Source organism: Antrostomus carolinensis, unplaced genomic scaffold (assembly GCF_000700745.2).
Source record: "Antrostomus carolinensis isolate BGI_N321 unplaced genomic scaffold, ASM70074v2 scaffold36943, whole genome shotgun sequence".
Classification (NCBI taxonomy): Eukaryota; Metazoa; Chordata; class Aves; order Caprimulgiformes; family Caprimulgidae; genus Antrostomus; species Antrostomus carolinensis.
In genome coordinates this window covers 16,307-30,597 of record NW_010306598.1, presented here as the reverse complement: position 1 = coordinate 30,597, position 14,291 = coordinate 16,307, and the positions used below count along the sequence as shown (strand labels likewise).

At 43.3% G+C, this 14,291-nt stretch overlaps 1 protein-coding gene across 1 annotated transcript in view; it reads right to left on the bottom strand.

Moving 5' to 3' along the window:
• The window catches only part of LATS2 (large tumor suppressor kinase 2), a 13,709-nt gene extending 10,182 nt beyond the window's left edge, over positions 1–3,527 (bottom strand). The window contains exon 1 of the mRNA XM_029084318.1: positions 3,398–3,527. Coding sequence (XP_028940151.1) covers positions 3,398–3,527 — 130 coding nt within the window. The remainder of the gene's footprint in view (positions 1–3,397) is intronic.
• Positions 3,528–14,291: the final 10,764 nt, after the last annotated feature.

Sequence of the window (14,291 nt, the reverse complement as noted above, 5' to 3'; positions counted from 1 at the left end):
CTGCGCTGGAAGTGTCAATGGCACTTTTCATCAGTCCTTTGATGTGAGGACAAATTGCAGGTGTATAAAGCACTGTCTATGCTAAAAAGACAAGGGGAGACTGTCCTGTTGCTATTTTTTTGTTACCCATCTGGTTTTTTAGCTTTCACAAATCACAGGACTTGGCCCACATACGCCTGAACAATTTCCTTGCAAAATCTTGACAAAGTCCACAAGTATTGTCATATTGGCTTGAACAGGCTTGAAGACTGGAACGCAAGCTTTTCTGACTACTTGCATTACAGCATGCCCCGGCTGGGCCAGATGCAGCACACGAGCAGAGCTGTTCATTTTCCATCTGAAGATGAGGAAAAACTTTACAGTGAGGGTGACGGAGCACTGGGACATGCTGTCCAGTGAGGCTGTGGAATCACCTTCTCTGGAGATATTCAAAACTTGCCTGGATGCTTTCCTGTGCAACCTGCTCTACATGTCCCTGCTTTGGCAGGGGGGTTGGACTAGATGATCTCCAGAGGTCCTGTCCAACCCCCACCATTCTGTGACTCTGAGGTTCCTCACCTGCATACACCAAGCCTTGCTGTACACAGACACACAAGGACGTACACAGTACTAAGACAGGTCTATGCACCATCTCTGCACTCTGAAGAGGCTGCCCTCATACTAAATTACACTTTCATAAACAATGCAATGTTTTGAAACTGAATCAAGTTGGACAAATAATGTGTTCTTTAAAGTGAAATCTATAATCAGCAGTTCTTTTTCCTATGATAACACAAGGCCGTGGTCACCGAGGCTGCACTTACAAACAGCACTCCCTGACAGCTCAACTGATGGGACCCAGTGAGATGCACTGATGAGGCTGTGGCAATCCAAAGCAACCTAAGCAGTGGCTACTCTGGCCTGGAGGTGGGAGGCAGCCACAAGACCCATTTGTCATCTCTGTCAGCAGGATTCAGGCTGAGCCTCTGGGACAAACTGACTTTGTTTTTCCCTATCAGAGGCCAGGAAGGAAAGTAGTAGCAATAAATTTCCTCCTTTGGGACACATACTTCAGCTGGGCAAGGAATCTTGCTGATGTTAAGACAGATATGATGTTCACCTCCTAGATTTCTATACCAGTAAGCCTGTTCTGGTCTGACAGAGAAATATTTGGATTTGTGAAGATACCAAACGTGGTAGCTGTGGATCATGCCCCCCCCTCCCATTCCTATCCAACATGGTAACTGTTATGACTATCTCTTGCCTGTGAAGGTTTTAGATCAAAATGTATTCTTAAGATAAATCAACTATACTCATGGGATCATCTGTTTTTATACACAGCTCTCTGTCACACAGTAATATCTAGTAAGTTTTATTTGAGTCTTGCCAGTATGCTGAAACTCTTGTTAGCTGTACTACTGAAGGTAAAGCAGGACAAAAATTTATGATATGAAAATCTATTTCCGTACACCAATCCACAGAATTCAAAACCAGAAGATTTAAATTCTCAAATTGCAAATAGAAAGTTCCCAAGTGGTGTTACAGCCTCCCTAATCAACTAGAGGAGACCTATGCTACCCCAGCACAAACAATACCATAGCAAACAAATTAGTATGATTTTGTGGCACCTCAGGCAGTCAAGCATCAATTGCATGCTATTTAAGTTTTGCATTCTGTGTATCCTAAAAGTAAAGGAAGATCTTCAGCTTGAAAGGTTAAGTATTCAAAACAGCTGCGTGCATTGGAATGTTAGGAAAGCAAAACCAAATGCAAATGAAAGATGACTGAGTAATTAAAATGCTAGGCTGGAAAGATTTTGCAACCCTTTCAGAGGAAACGTATGCTCTTTAGGACTGGGTGTGTTCTTCCACTTTAAGGAATAAAGCCTTTATAATACAAAGCAAAATACAGTTCAGTAATTCTGTCAAAGTTATTTTAAATTCTCCTTAAGGCTCAATTGAGGCCACATCTGTGCGTGTATTAGGACAGAGCTCTCCAAACAACAAACTGGACAGTTCTACTTTGTCTGTCAGGTGGTCATCCTGCAGGGTAACACTCCAGGAAGTATTTTCTTAGGGTTTTCTGGAATTTCCCCAAATAACAAAACAGGAAGTCTAAGACTGATAGAAAGGGCAAAACCAGGCACTCTCTTCTATCACATTTGAAGCTCCATTCCTGAGAGTGACCACCTGGAAATTGAGGTCCTTCCCCTTTTCCACGTGCCCTATATTTGGATACCCTCAGGGTTCCCCAGGGCAGAGGTGGCTTTACTGAAGACTTCCTTCCTGTCCAAGGATTTCTCTTTGTAAACTGAATGGGCTTTCTCTTCCTCAGCTTTCCTCATCTCTGGACATGTGGACATGCCACCCTATCAACTACCCTAAATTTAATACCCTTCCCAACACAGCTTTTCAATTTGATCAAGAGGCAAGAAGCCAGATGTTGCTGAGGTGGCCAAGAAGACAAATTTGTCATGTGGAAATCACTTGCACTCAGTAAACAACTTACAAGTACATGTAGAGGTCCGCATTACTGTAATCAGATTGATTGAATGAATTTGTTAGCTTCAACTAGTCCAACACCAACAAGACCTTTTAAGTTTAAATGTTGCCACTGACATGGGGAGTTCCTTGTCCAACGAGTTCCTTTCCCTGACAACAGCTCTCCAATCCCCCCAACCCTTTGTCCACTAACCCTCTGCAGCGTGTACCACTGTGCAATTACACTGGTTCAGCCAGGCAGGGGATGGTTATCTGTCTGCTTGGCCGATTTTTGGAACTGAAAGAAGATAAAAGTAACAAACTCTCTCCAAACTGGAGTGTATCCTCATCACAGATCAAAAGCATTCTCCAGTACTAAGTGCTAGTACCTGAGTGGAAATAACTCTTGCAAGGCCTTTTGTCAGCTGTTTGTGTGCTGTGTTTGCTGATGAGGCATATGCAGGGCCCAAAGCCTCCCACTTGCTAATTCACCTGAAACAGAACTGAAGCAGACTAGCAGGGGTGAGCGAGTGGAAAAGCTGCTGTTACCTTGGCCCAAGCGAATTCTGCAGTGTCCGTTCAAGGATGTTACCATGAATGAATGCCTGGGAAGTGAGCTATCTCACAACTCCACAGCAATTACCTACGCACAAGCTTTTACTTTGCAGTAAACCTGAGATGACTGAGGTGATTTGCACTGAAGGATAAACAGCTTTGTGTTTAAAAAGGTGGACTACAAATGTGCTCTTGCAAAGTAGCTGAGTTGTGTTCAGCTTCCAGCTCAGCTCACCTTGCAGGACTGTGTTCATGTCACTGTCTCCTACAAGAATACTACAAATACTGTCAATCCACTACTTCTCACCAGCAACAACTCTACTTTAAAAAAATTACCTATTGCAAGAAAGAAAAATACAGTTTTTTAAAAAGTTCATGCTTACCTGGTGAGGTCTGCTTAATTACACGCACTATCTGTTCATTTCTAGGATCCAAGTAGCTCATCTTACTGATATACTCCAGAGCTGCTTCAATACTTCTGCTACCCGTCTGTTTCAGTGCTCGGACAGCCATCTCCTGTATAAAGCAAACAAGAATTGGATCGCATTGAGCCAAATCCCCAGCACTGCACTGCAGGCTAGAAAACAGTAAGCATTCTTACATTTACAGAAACACTTTATAATTCACACCAGATCACAGCTGCCTAAAGCCAAATGGACTCATAATTTGAAAACATTTGCATGTGTTATACAACTCAAAAATTAAAAGTAGAAAATAAAACCCACAACCCACCTAGACTCTGTCAATTAAAGCAGCATCAAAATGAAACGTGTACTCTAGCATTCCTTAAAATAAACTTTGAATCGGGTCTGGAAAAGGCAGCATAGCTTGACATAGGATGGAATAGAATGAAATACTTAGTTTTTGGTATTTGAAAGCGTGTCTCTTAGTCACACCTGAACACAGTAAAAGCTTTATGCTTTCACAGATGCCACAAGAAGCTCATTAGACAGGAGCTGATTTCTGCTGAACAAATCGTGGCCCCACCAGAGTCAATGGGGAAGAAAGACGGCTGTTTCCAGTACAGCTTGGACATCATTCACTACCTGTTTGGAAAATGACTAGCCACACCGAACTGCATTTCACATTGTTAGTCTTTTCAGCTGTCCTTTATTGGACACACAACCACCACTGAGAAGTTACTATGGGTGCCAGACACACACAACCTGAAAACTGAAACTGGGGCAAAGATGGATACTCTAGTTAAACTACTCTAACACAATCATGGTTAGCATCCCCTGCTCTACAGCCAGCACGTCACACTCTCCTGCAGTCTGTTTATACTTTTACTTATAGCTCAGTTACACAGAACACCTTCAGCAATAACTCTAGCCTCTAGTTGCAAAGCAAAATTCACAAATCCTCACAAGACTGCCTGGTCTTTTCGGAAAAGATGGAGAAACTGAAATCCAGAGCTTTCATGTTGAATTCAACTCAATGAACCTCACCCATCAAAAAGAAGATACTTAGTCAAAAGCAGTTGCCGAGAACCTTTCTATACTCACCTCCGAAAGGCAATTAATAAAAAAGAGGTAAGAGGAAATAAACTGACTTCTGGTGACAGAAGATTAGAGGACTAATTTGAACTGGACTCCTAGCTCTTAGATGGCTAAAGTTGGATGAAATTAATGTCACCATCAAGGACTTGCCTGCAAATGTCACAGAATCACAGAATGGTAGGAGTTGGAAGGGACCTCTGAAGATCATATAGTCCAATTCCCCTGCTAGAACAGGATCACCTAAAGTAGATCACACAGGAACACATCCAGGTCGTCTTTAAATGTCTTCAGAGACAGAGGCTCCACAGCCTCCCTGGGCAGCCTGTTCCAGTGCTCTCTTACCCTCACAGTAAAGGATTATTTTCTTATGTTTAGGTTGAACCTCCTGTTTTCCAGTTTGTGACCACTGCCCCTTGTCCTGTCACTGGACACCACTGAGAAGAGCCTGGCTCCATCCTCCTGACACCTGCCCTTTGGATATTTATAAGCATTGATGAGATCCCCCCTCAGTCTTCTTTTCTCCAAGCTCTCTCAGCCTTTCCTCACAAGGTAGATGCTCCAGTCCCCTCATCACCTCAGTGGCCCTGTGCTTGACTCTCTCCAGTAGATCCTTGTCCTTGATCTGGGGAGCCCAGAACTGGACACAGTACTCCTATTATCTTGCCATTTTACTGCCACTTTTAGGGGCAGTTCTGTGCACTGGGTAGCAGTCAGGTAGCCCCAACATGTATGGCTCTTTCCTATATCAGCTGGAGCAAAGAGCGACTTTGCTCAACTCAACTGCAAGTACATGTAACATACTCACTGTTTACTTAGCCAGGGAGGATCATCTCAGATGACAGTAACTCACACTTAGCACAGAGCCACACGCTGGCACTTGGCATTCTGCTTCACTTAGCTCAGTCCCCTCCTACTCCCCCCAAAATGGCAGCATTTTCTCCATTACTCAGAGGTTCTGCTTGGGGAATAGCTACAGCAAGTTTGAATATTTTTCATACAACTTATGACTCATAATTCACAGAAAGGCAGTAGTTGGTTTCACATTTCCTATAGCTGAAATATTTCACTGGCATCAACACATTACTAAAGGCAATTTTAAATCAACAGAAAACTATTATGTATGAAGGAAAGAATTTCCCACAATGTTTTTTTCCTCTCTTTCTTTCTTTTTTCTTCTTCTGGATACATTTCTAAAGTATTAGCAAATTTGCATCCTACTGCTCAGCATTCTCATCATCCAGGGACTCTGGGCTTTACAGCCCAGTTCCACAGGGCTGCTAACACACTCTGCCCATTTACACCAGCTGGATCTCGCCTTAGATCACAAGTCTTAAGTTTCCTAAATCAAATGGGCTCCAAATGCACATTTGGGCTGGCTTGGATATTGGGGTTTTTTTTGGTTTTGTCTGCAGTGGAGTATCAAGAGAATAAATGCTTGGTAAGCAATTATCTTAATGATTAATAAAACAGCCTATATAATCAAATTCTCCCTCTCTTAGCTGTGCTGGCTGTGAACGATTCAAAAGGGCTAAAATAAGTCAGTTTTTCTATCACCAGCACAGTGGTATCATCTCTGAAAACAATCCTTCTTCCCCACAGCCCATACTGTGGCACTACTATTCTCCTCTTTTGCCACTGCCTATGTCAGAAAAGCACAGTAACAATTACACTGATTTATTTGAAGCTGCGTGTTCTACCTTCAGCAGGTGTGTTAGGGGATTCATATTTAAACTTCAGTGGGAATAATGGGAGGGGAAATGCCCAGTACATTTCAATGTGGACTGTATGATAACCTAAGGGGGCCAGCAAGAGCTTGGCACTGGCAGATGTGGCACTGGCAATGTCACCCCCACAAGCCCTCAGCACAGCAGCAGCCCTGTGCTCCAGCTCGCTGCCTCTCATCTTTCAGCAGGTCAGCTCCCACCCTCCAAAGGGTTTCCTCATTACATACCCTGTTTGCTTAGCATTTACATTACTGCTGGAAAAAATGAAGTAAGTTTTTTTGTGGTTCAAAAGAACACCTGCAGTTCCCTTGTACACCATCCCATAGCTTTGGCCCTTTCCCCTGTAGCTATTACGAGACACAAATAGCCCCAGTTTCTGATGCTGGTTCTCAAAAGCCTTGCATCATCTCCAAGCAAATGGAGAGCAACCAACAAAAAATAAACATTGCACATACAAAAGAAAAGGGTTTTTTCTCAGAGGCAAATCACATATAATCATAATTCTCCACCCACGTGACAAATCCCTCTGGGGACACGCGATACTCCAGGAGAGCAGAGAGCAGCACGAAGCTCCAGCACTGTTATGGCTCTTTGGAGGCCTTTGGCCTCCTCTCTGCTGCTTTTCCCATTACCATCCTCCACGGCCACAGCTCGCTCCTCTTTGGCAGCCACAGGAGGAGGGCTCTGCTCATTCCAGCACCTTTTCCTTAGGGATGGGGGACAAGCTGAGGCTCACAGAGGGTGTGCTCTGTGCACCTGCTGGCTAATGGGGCATGGTGGCCCTCTCCTTCCTATGTGCAACACAGCGATGAGCTCTGCTGAGCGAGGGGGCACGGCTGGGATGGGCACCAAAGGGCTGTTCTCCAGGAGCCTGCTGAAGGGGAAGCTGGCTTTCCACTGGTGACAGCAGCCAGAGCCTGGGCTGCATTTGCTGGAGATCGATATTAAGGACTGTTCTAAAGGATGAGAAGAAGGGCAGAAGATGGATTAGGCAGTGTCAGTAACAACACTTGTTGGAAAGCACAGGCTTAAGTGAAATGGAGGGTGTTTGCGAGAAGCAGCAGAATAGCTCAAGAAGAAGGAGAAAAATCAATGCCCAACTCTTACAAACTGATACTGCAGACAGTAGAAGGCTTGAGGAAACAAGAGGACAGACAATGTGCAAGGATAAAAGTGCACAGCTACACTGACACAGATAGAGCTGTCTTGATTTTACGCCACTCTATGGCGAGTACATTATAGAAAGAGAGCGCAAAAAAGACCAGAAATGAGACATGAAAAAAATCCCGCTCGGAGCCATATCCAACACCAAAACATTCAAACAGGCACAGGATCAAATCCAGCTCACACTGAGGTCGACAAAGGTTTCCATTAACTGCAAGGTACACTGCATCAGGCCCTCCCCTTCGGATCGTTTCCTTTTCACCAGGCCAAGACGCTCTCAGCCACAGTACGGCCGGAGAAACCCGGCCCCTGGCTGCGTCCTGCCAGCCCCGCAGCCTGCTGTCAGGCGGTGAGGAGACACACAGGCCACCGGCAGTGCCCACATAACCACGGGGGAACACAGCGGCCCCGGCCCCAACTCGTTCTTTGCATTCTGTATATTCCCTTTGGAGGATTCAAACATCTCTCCTTGCAGGGCTTTTATGCACCTTTTTGCCTCCAGACATCACTGGCTGTTGGTGAAAAAATGAACCAGAAAAAGTCAAGGTGAAAAGCTACAAGGGGAAAACGTGCTTCTACAATTAACTCTAATAATTTCGTAATTAATCTTACATCTGCAATATTTAAATGAGGTTTCAGTGGTCAGCTGTGGTTCTGGGCAGATCTAATGGAAAACCAAAGTCAGGCCATGAACCACAAAGCAGATTGAGGAAACTCTGCAGGATCCCAAATTTGTGGGTTCATAGAGAAAAACAGGGAGGGGGGGTGTTTCCCAGCTATTTCCTACAGCGGGCTACCCGAATCACACAGCTGTACGGTCAACATGCTCTCCGCTATTCCCCCAGTCTCGCACTGGTGGAAGGCAGCTTCCCAAGAGGTTTCCAGATTTTGCTAGAAGGAAGGCCACCTTTGAGCTCAGATGCTCCACAGGGAAAATCCTTGTTTGATGGCAAACAGAAATTTGGATGTGTGCATATACAGACTTCATCTCGCTCTGTGCTCTGTAGGCAATGTGAAAGACTTTCCCCATTTTACCCTCCCGCCTGGCTGTCCTCCACCAGCATTGGCAGAGGTTTGCGTTCTTGCTGTACTACAGGGTTGTCCAGCAACATTTTTCATTCAGAAACCTCCTCATTGCCAAGCTGTATTTATCATCCAAGTGAAGATTGCACAACAAGTTACAATAAGTAAGACTTTTTCCCAAGAACATTGTGTCTGAAGGAGACAATAGGTCCTCCAAGATTTGGCAAGGGTAATTAATTGCTAACAACAACAAAAATTAATTACTCGCTTTCCATTCACAAAGAAGGATGGGCGACAGATGCAGGAAACAGATACAGGTTCCCTGCGGAAGGGAAAAAACTGAAGCTCATGCCAGAAGAGATGATCCAGAATTGATTATGAACTTTTCTGCGATAGCCCACCACTGTAGGAATTTTCATTCATGATTTTAAAGATGCAAAACCTAAGAAATTCAGGAAACTGTGTACAATATGCTGTGTCAGGATTGCTGCAGCTCCACAGAACAAAGAAACTTATTTTGTAATATTCTCTATCTGTAATTATTCTCCAGTTGGACGCTTCATCCAATTTTGTACCCTACTTTTGTGTTGCCTGTTTTCAGGTTGCTGACATCAGGGGCTAAATTTTGCCCACAAATTCCCATGCCTAACTATAACCCTCATTAAAATACTCTAGCCACATAATCAAGAAGCTATCCTGAGAATCTTTAGTGCTCTTCAGTTTCAGTGTATTAAAAAAACAGGAGGAAATCTGCACTGGCAGAAACCTACTGAGTGCCCACTTGTTTACCGCAGGATCACTTAGTCCATTCATAAACCACATAACTCATTCAGAAACTAACAGAGATCTACCCCATGGTTAGTTAAAGAGTTTCCTGCCCCCACTGCTCCTATTACAAAGCTCCTCCACAGCTATACTGCTCTGGCTGTGATAAACATCCCTCTTACTTTCAGCCTACATTATGCGGGGTCAGTTCATTCCCTCTGCCTTTAGTTTAAATTGTCCTTTAACTTCAGCAGCTCTGCTGTTATCTACAGAGAGCAAGCCCTTCATCCTAAGGGATGCTTGCAGCTTGGCCTCCTGGGCTAAACCAACTACATTCTTTCAGTTTTCTTTTGTAAAACAGGCTCTTCATTCTCCGTATCACGGTAGTAGCCCATCTCTGTATCAAGAAAGATCAGACTGGGACATGGTTTTGTTAAGAGCTGCACACATCGTTCCTGATGTCACGCAAACAGCGATGGAAAAGTTATCCTTGTGGTAAAGTCATTCCTTTTCTCTGTTGATTTCAGCAGAAGAAGTTTGAGTTTGAGGCTTTAGTCACAGCTCTTAGTCCTTGCTTGCAGCACTTCTACTCTTTGTGCTCCTGAATTTATTTTCAGTTCTGGTAGCACTCCAGCCCTTAAGATCATCCATTATTTTGGTCAGATGCTCCAGCCCTGCTTTGCACTGCCTGTGCATTCCCACTTCACATTATCAGAGTGCTTCGTTGTTTTTTGGGGGTTTTTTAATACCAGACTTATTAATGGAAAAAGTATGCAGAAGGAACACCCTGTAGTACATAAAGCTGAGGCAAAAAGAAAAAGAATATGGATAGGTGATGAAATGTAAGACTCACCAAGTTAAATCACACCAATATATGAAAAAGAAATAACTGAACTGTAAATTAGGAATGGGGAACTGGAAGTAAGGAACAACTTTAACCAGAAGGTTTGTATATAACATTTCCAAGGGATATCTGAAGAACTAACAAAGCGAGCATGGCCAAAAGACAGAGGGAGGATTTTGGAAATGATACAATGCTCTGGAAAAGGTCTTGTCAGAAGAGGAAAAAAACAAAACAAAACAAAACAAAAACCAAAACAAACACAGAAAGACATTTGGGGCGATGCCACCGTTCTGCTTGCCTTCAAACTCTTTTAGTCTTGATTTAGACAAGCACCTACAGGATACAGGCGTATTTACTATTCTGTGTTTGTGCAGCATCCAGTACAGTGGGGTCCTGCTCTTGCTGTGTTTATGGCAGCATGACAACTTATTCTTCTAATAAGGTAATTAAATTCAGCCTGAAATATTTAACTTGGAGTAACAGGCAAAAATATGTTGGAGGGCTTAAGTGTCAATTCTCTTGTGTCCCAGGACAGAAACCCTCGTGTTACTACCACCACAAACCAATGCTGAAATAAGATTACCTTAATCCTGTAAACCACAGGACATGGCACATTTCCTATAGTTATGGAAGGAATGAGGCAAAATAAAACAAAAGTATCTAGAGATGGGGAAGCATCTTTTGATGATCAAGATTATAGCTGTTCAAAATGGTTCCAGGATCTTTTCAGATTCAAAACCGCTCTGGATGTTTAAAAAGCAAACAAATTAACCCAACAAATGAAACCAGTATTTGAGATTTATCACATTAGTTTTTGTATTTTACTAGCCCTAGAGCTAATATAAAGTTCTTTCAGAAGTATCACAAAAAACTCAAAATAAAAAGGCCATCTCGACACTTTTCTACTGTTTTTTCCCAGTTGCTTTTCCTTAAGTTCATGACTAATCAAAGCTATAGAAGTTCTTTCAAGAGAAAAAAAAAATAGACTTAGCAGCAGAGTACTTACAAAGAACAACCCGTGTAACACATTCACCAGCTTGGACAGAGCAAAGAGAAAAAAGCAACAGCTGAGAACAGTAACTGGAAATACGACAGCACCTTAGCAGGTGTTTCAAAAAGCACCAGTTACATCAAAATACTTATTAACACTTTATAATTTATATCAAGTAGCAACATATAACTTCTTTTTTGTTCTTTTAAGTGAACTCATATAGCACATTCCTCCACCGCAGCTCCTTGCTCAGCCGCGGGTGTTTCACGGAGGACGCCTGCCATTTCACACCACAGTCCTTGTGTTCCACGAGTTGTTCAAATATGGCTCTTTGCATGAAGAGATACAAACTTCAGGCTGCAAGCCAACCTAAGGTCCCAAAGTTAAGGCATTTGGAAACAAACCAAGCATGGCTGCTCAACATATTTCCAAACAAATGCTTGTAAAATGAAGGGATTATTTATAACAAGGCATCTCCAGACAAAGAGCGCGTATGTAAACACTTCAAGAAGCTCTGATGAACTATTCAAGAGATTAAATCCCTTTAAAGAAAAAACACACATGCCCTGCAATGTCAGTTTTCAAATCCAAGCAGAACACCTAACCAGACATCTCCTGTTGATGTCCCAGAGAGTACGTGTGTGTACGTACAGACACACAAGTAGATATTATATACTGTGTGCTTGTCTGTGTAGGTGACTTTCACAGAATCACAGGATGTTAGGGATTGGAAGGGACCTCGAAAGATCATCTAGTCCATTTTGCTGAAATCAATCTAATTTCAAGTAAGCCCATGAGCCCTTTGAAAGCAATGTATTTTAAAAAGACACAACATCTTATTTCATAAAGAAATAAGGCTCTTATTTATGTCACTTGTCAGACAAGTAATTTCATTATATATATTTATATATACATTTATTATAGAATTTCTGGAATGACATCAGGCACTCGGGAAAAGATTTGGAATGGGGAAGGCCTGCAGGAAGCTGGAAGAGGTCCTGCCCAGGCAACAAACCTGCACTCTGCATGAAGCTCAAGTGTCGTGAAAGAACAATTACAAACAGGCAAGGAAAGAGAGGCCATGGCATTAATAACAATAAGGGAAAGGAGTGAAAATCATCAAAAGTCATCATGAATACCACTTCTTTTTTTCCCTTCCTTTCTTCCAAGTAGGCTGGGAAGGACAGAGGCATGAGAGGAAGGGGAGCAGAGCGCAGAGAGCCCCATCATGGAGGCAGCTTAATGGAGCAGTGACAAAGAACCTGTTCTCCCTGTCCTCCCCGGTGGCTGTGGATAAAGCACATCTGTGGCTGAAGAGCTGGCAGTAGAAGCCCAGCCTCCCTAGGTATTCGGTGGACAGAATGACCCAAGATAGGTAGTGACTTGCTGCCTACCTCGGAGGCTCTAACACCCCTTTCCAAAGGCAACCACTCTTCTCTCCAGATTTTGAAGGAGCACAGGCTCCTGAGCTAGCAATCAAACTTGGCCAACAGTAACAGGCAGCAGTAAAATCTCCCTGAGGACAGAAAGTCCCCGTTCTGGAAAACACACACTTGCTTCAGATCCCACATCAGAACAGAGGTGTAAGGAATGACACACAGCATTCTGTTGTCAACATACGTAGTACTCCGGGACTATCCATACACCAAATTCACAGGCCAGGTTTGCAGTAAAGGTAAAATAAAGGATAGGGGAAAGTGTGTATTTGTACATCTTCACTGCTTGAGGCATCTCCTAGCTGCACAAAACCCTTTCTACTGTGATGGCACTCAAAGCCGCCTGCACTGAGGCCTACACAAACACAAGGGAAGAATTCTATTCTACAAAGGATTTCTAATTTAAAACAGAACAAACAATTGTATACACAGACATAACTGTTCCTCATTACTCTTTTAGTCTGCTCATTGGAGAGCTATTTAAACTATTTAGAGTTCAGTCTAACCAAATGACCTATGGCAGGTTCATCAACAGACAGAAAGTTGTCCAAATCTCTCCCAATCTTTCCTCAGCACCAGAGCAGACGGAACTCAAAGCAGGAGCACTATTGTGTGCTGATTTAAAAGTCTTACACCGAGGCCAAATCATGTTACACAAACATCATTATAAATTACTGCATTTGCAGGTTTATGTTACAGAGCAGCACAGAAGAGCTTTGCTTACTTCATGCCTGTGTGAACACACATGCATACACATGCAAGTGTGTACACAGCTCCTTGCCAAAGGTCCTATTTTACTTCTCTGAAATCCCTGAACAGGGAACTTCCCACCCTCTCAACACAGCCCATAGCGAGTTCAGCCTCAGCTGCAGTTCACTCCAGTCCCTCCTGCCTGGCAGCCACCATGGTGACCTGTACCCTGTCACACAGCGCCTCAGCCATATGCCTTGCATTAACCAGTGAGGCTTAAGAGTTTCTCCTGCTCCCACAAGTCAAGCCAAAGCAAGCCCAGCACTATTAATCAATACTTTTAATATTGCAAAGGTAACATAACAGCCTACAATAGCTTTTGAGCTCTGAAGAAAAGGAAACATCGGGCAATGAGAAAACAAATTCAACTACAAGAAAATGAGTTGTCCCAACCCAAAAGCCGTCATCATCTTCCTGTAATGTTCACTGAAAACCGCTTCCAGGTTCCTGTTCACATTTTTTTAATAACTAGAGGTGTTACCAAACATGCCATCCCCTTTTCATACCAGACTCAACAATGGACAAGCTCTGAGGTTTACAACTGTTAACTCAAAGAACAACAGTCTCCCAACTGATACTCCAAATCAAATCCTTTCTACATGGCGGAGAAGTCCAAGTGGAGAGCTTGTTACCACGCCTCTGTATTTTGATACAAGTTGCTAAAGTCTTGAATGCAACACCTCCCTCTCCCTGTCTTCTACTTGCTTTATCCTACCAGCAAAGCAGTTGAGTTGGTGCAAAGAGCAGGGGATCCTTTCAGCAGCAGCACTGAGTAGCAGGGTTTGCCAAAAGCTATTAGCAGGCAGTATCAGGTGTTCCAGCCTTTGTAACTAGGAGGAAGATACGCATGGGGCAAGAATCTTCAAAGACTCAGTCACCATTTGGTTTGAAACTCTCTTCCAGATTGGTATGATTTACATCCACAAAGCAATAATGGACCCATAAACTCAATTTAAAGACAGCATTCTGCTTGAAAAGACAAGAACAGGATGTGTTTTCCTATCACTTCTTCATATGGTGCACTGAAATCATTAGGGGAGCAGGAGAGGTGCTGTGCATTTCACCACTGCAGTCAGAAAGT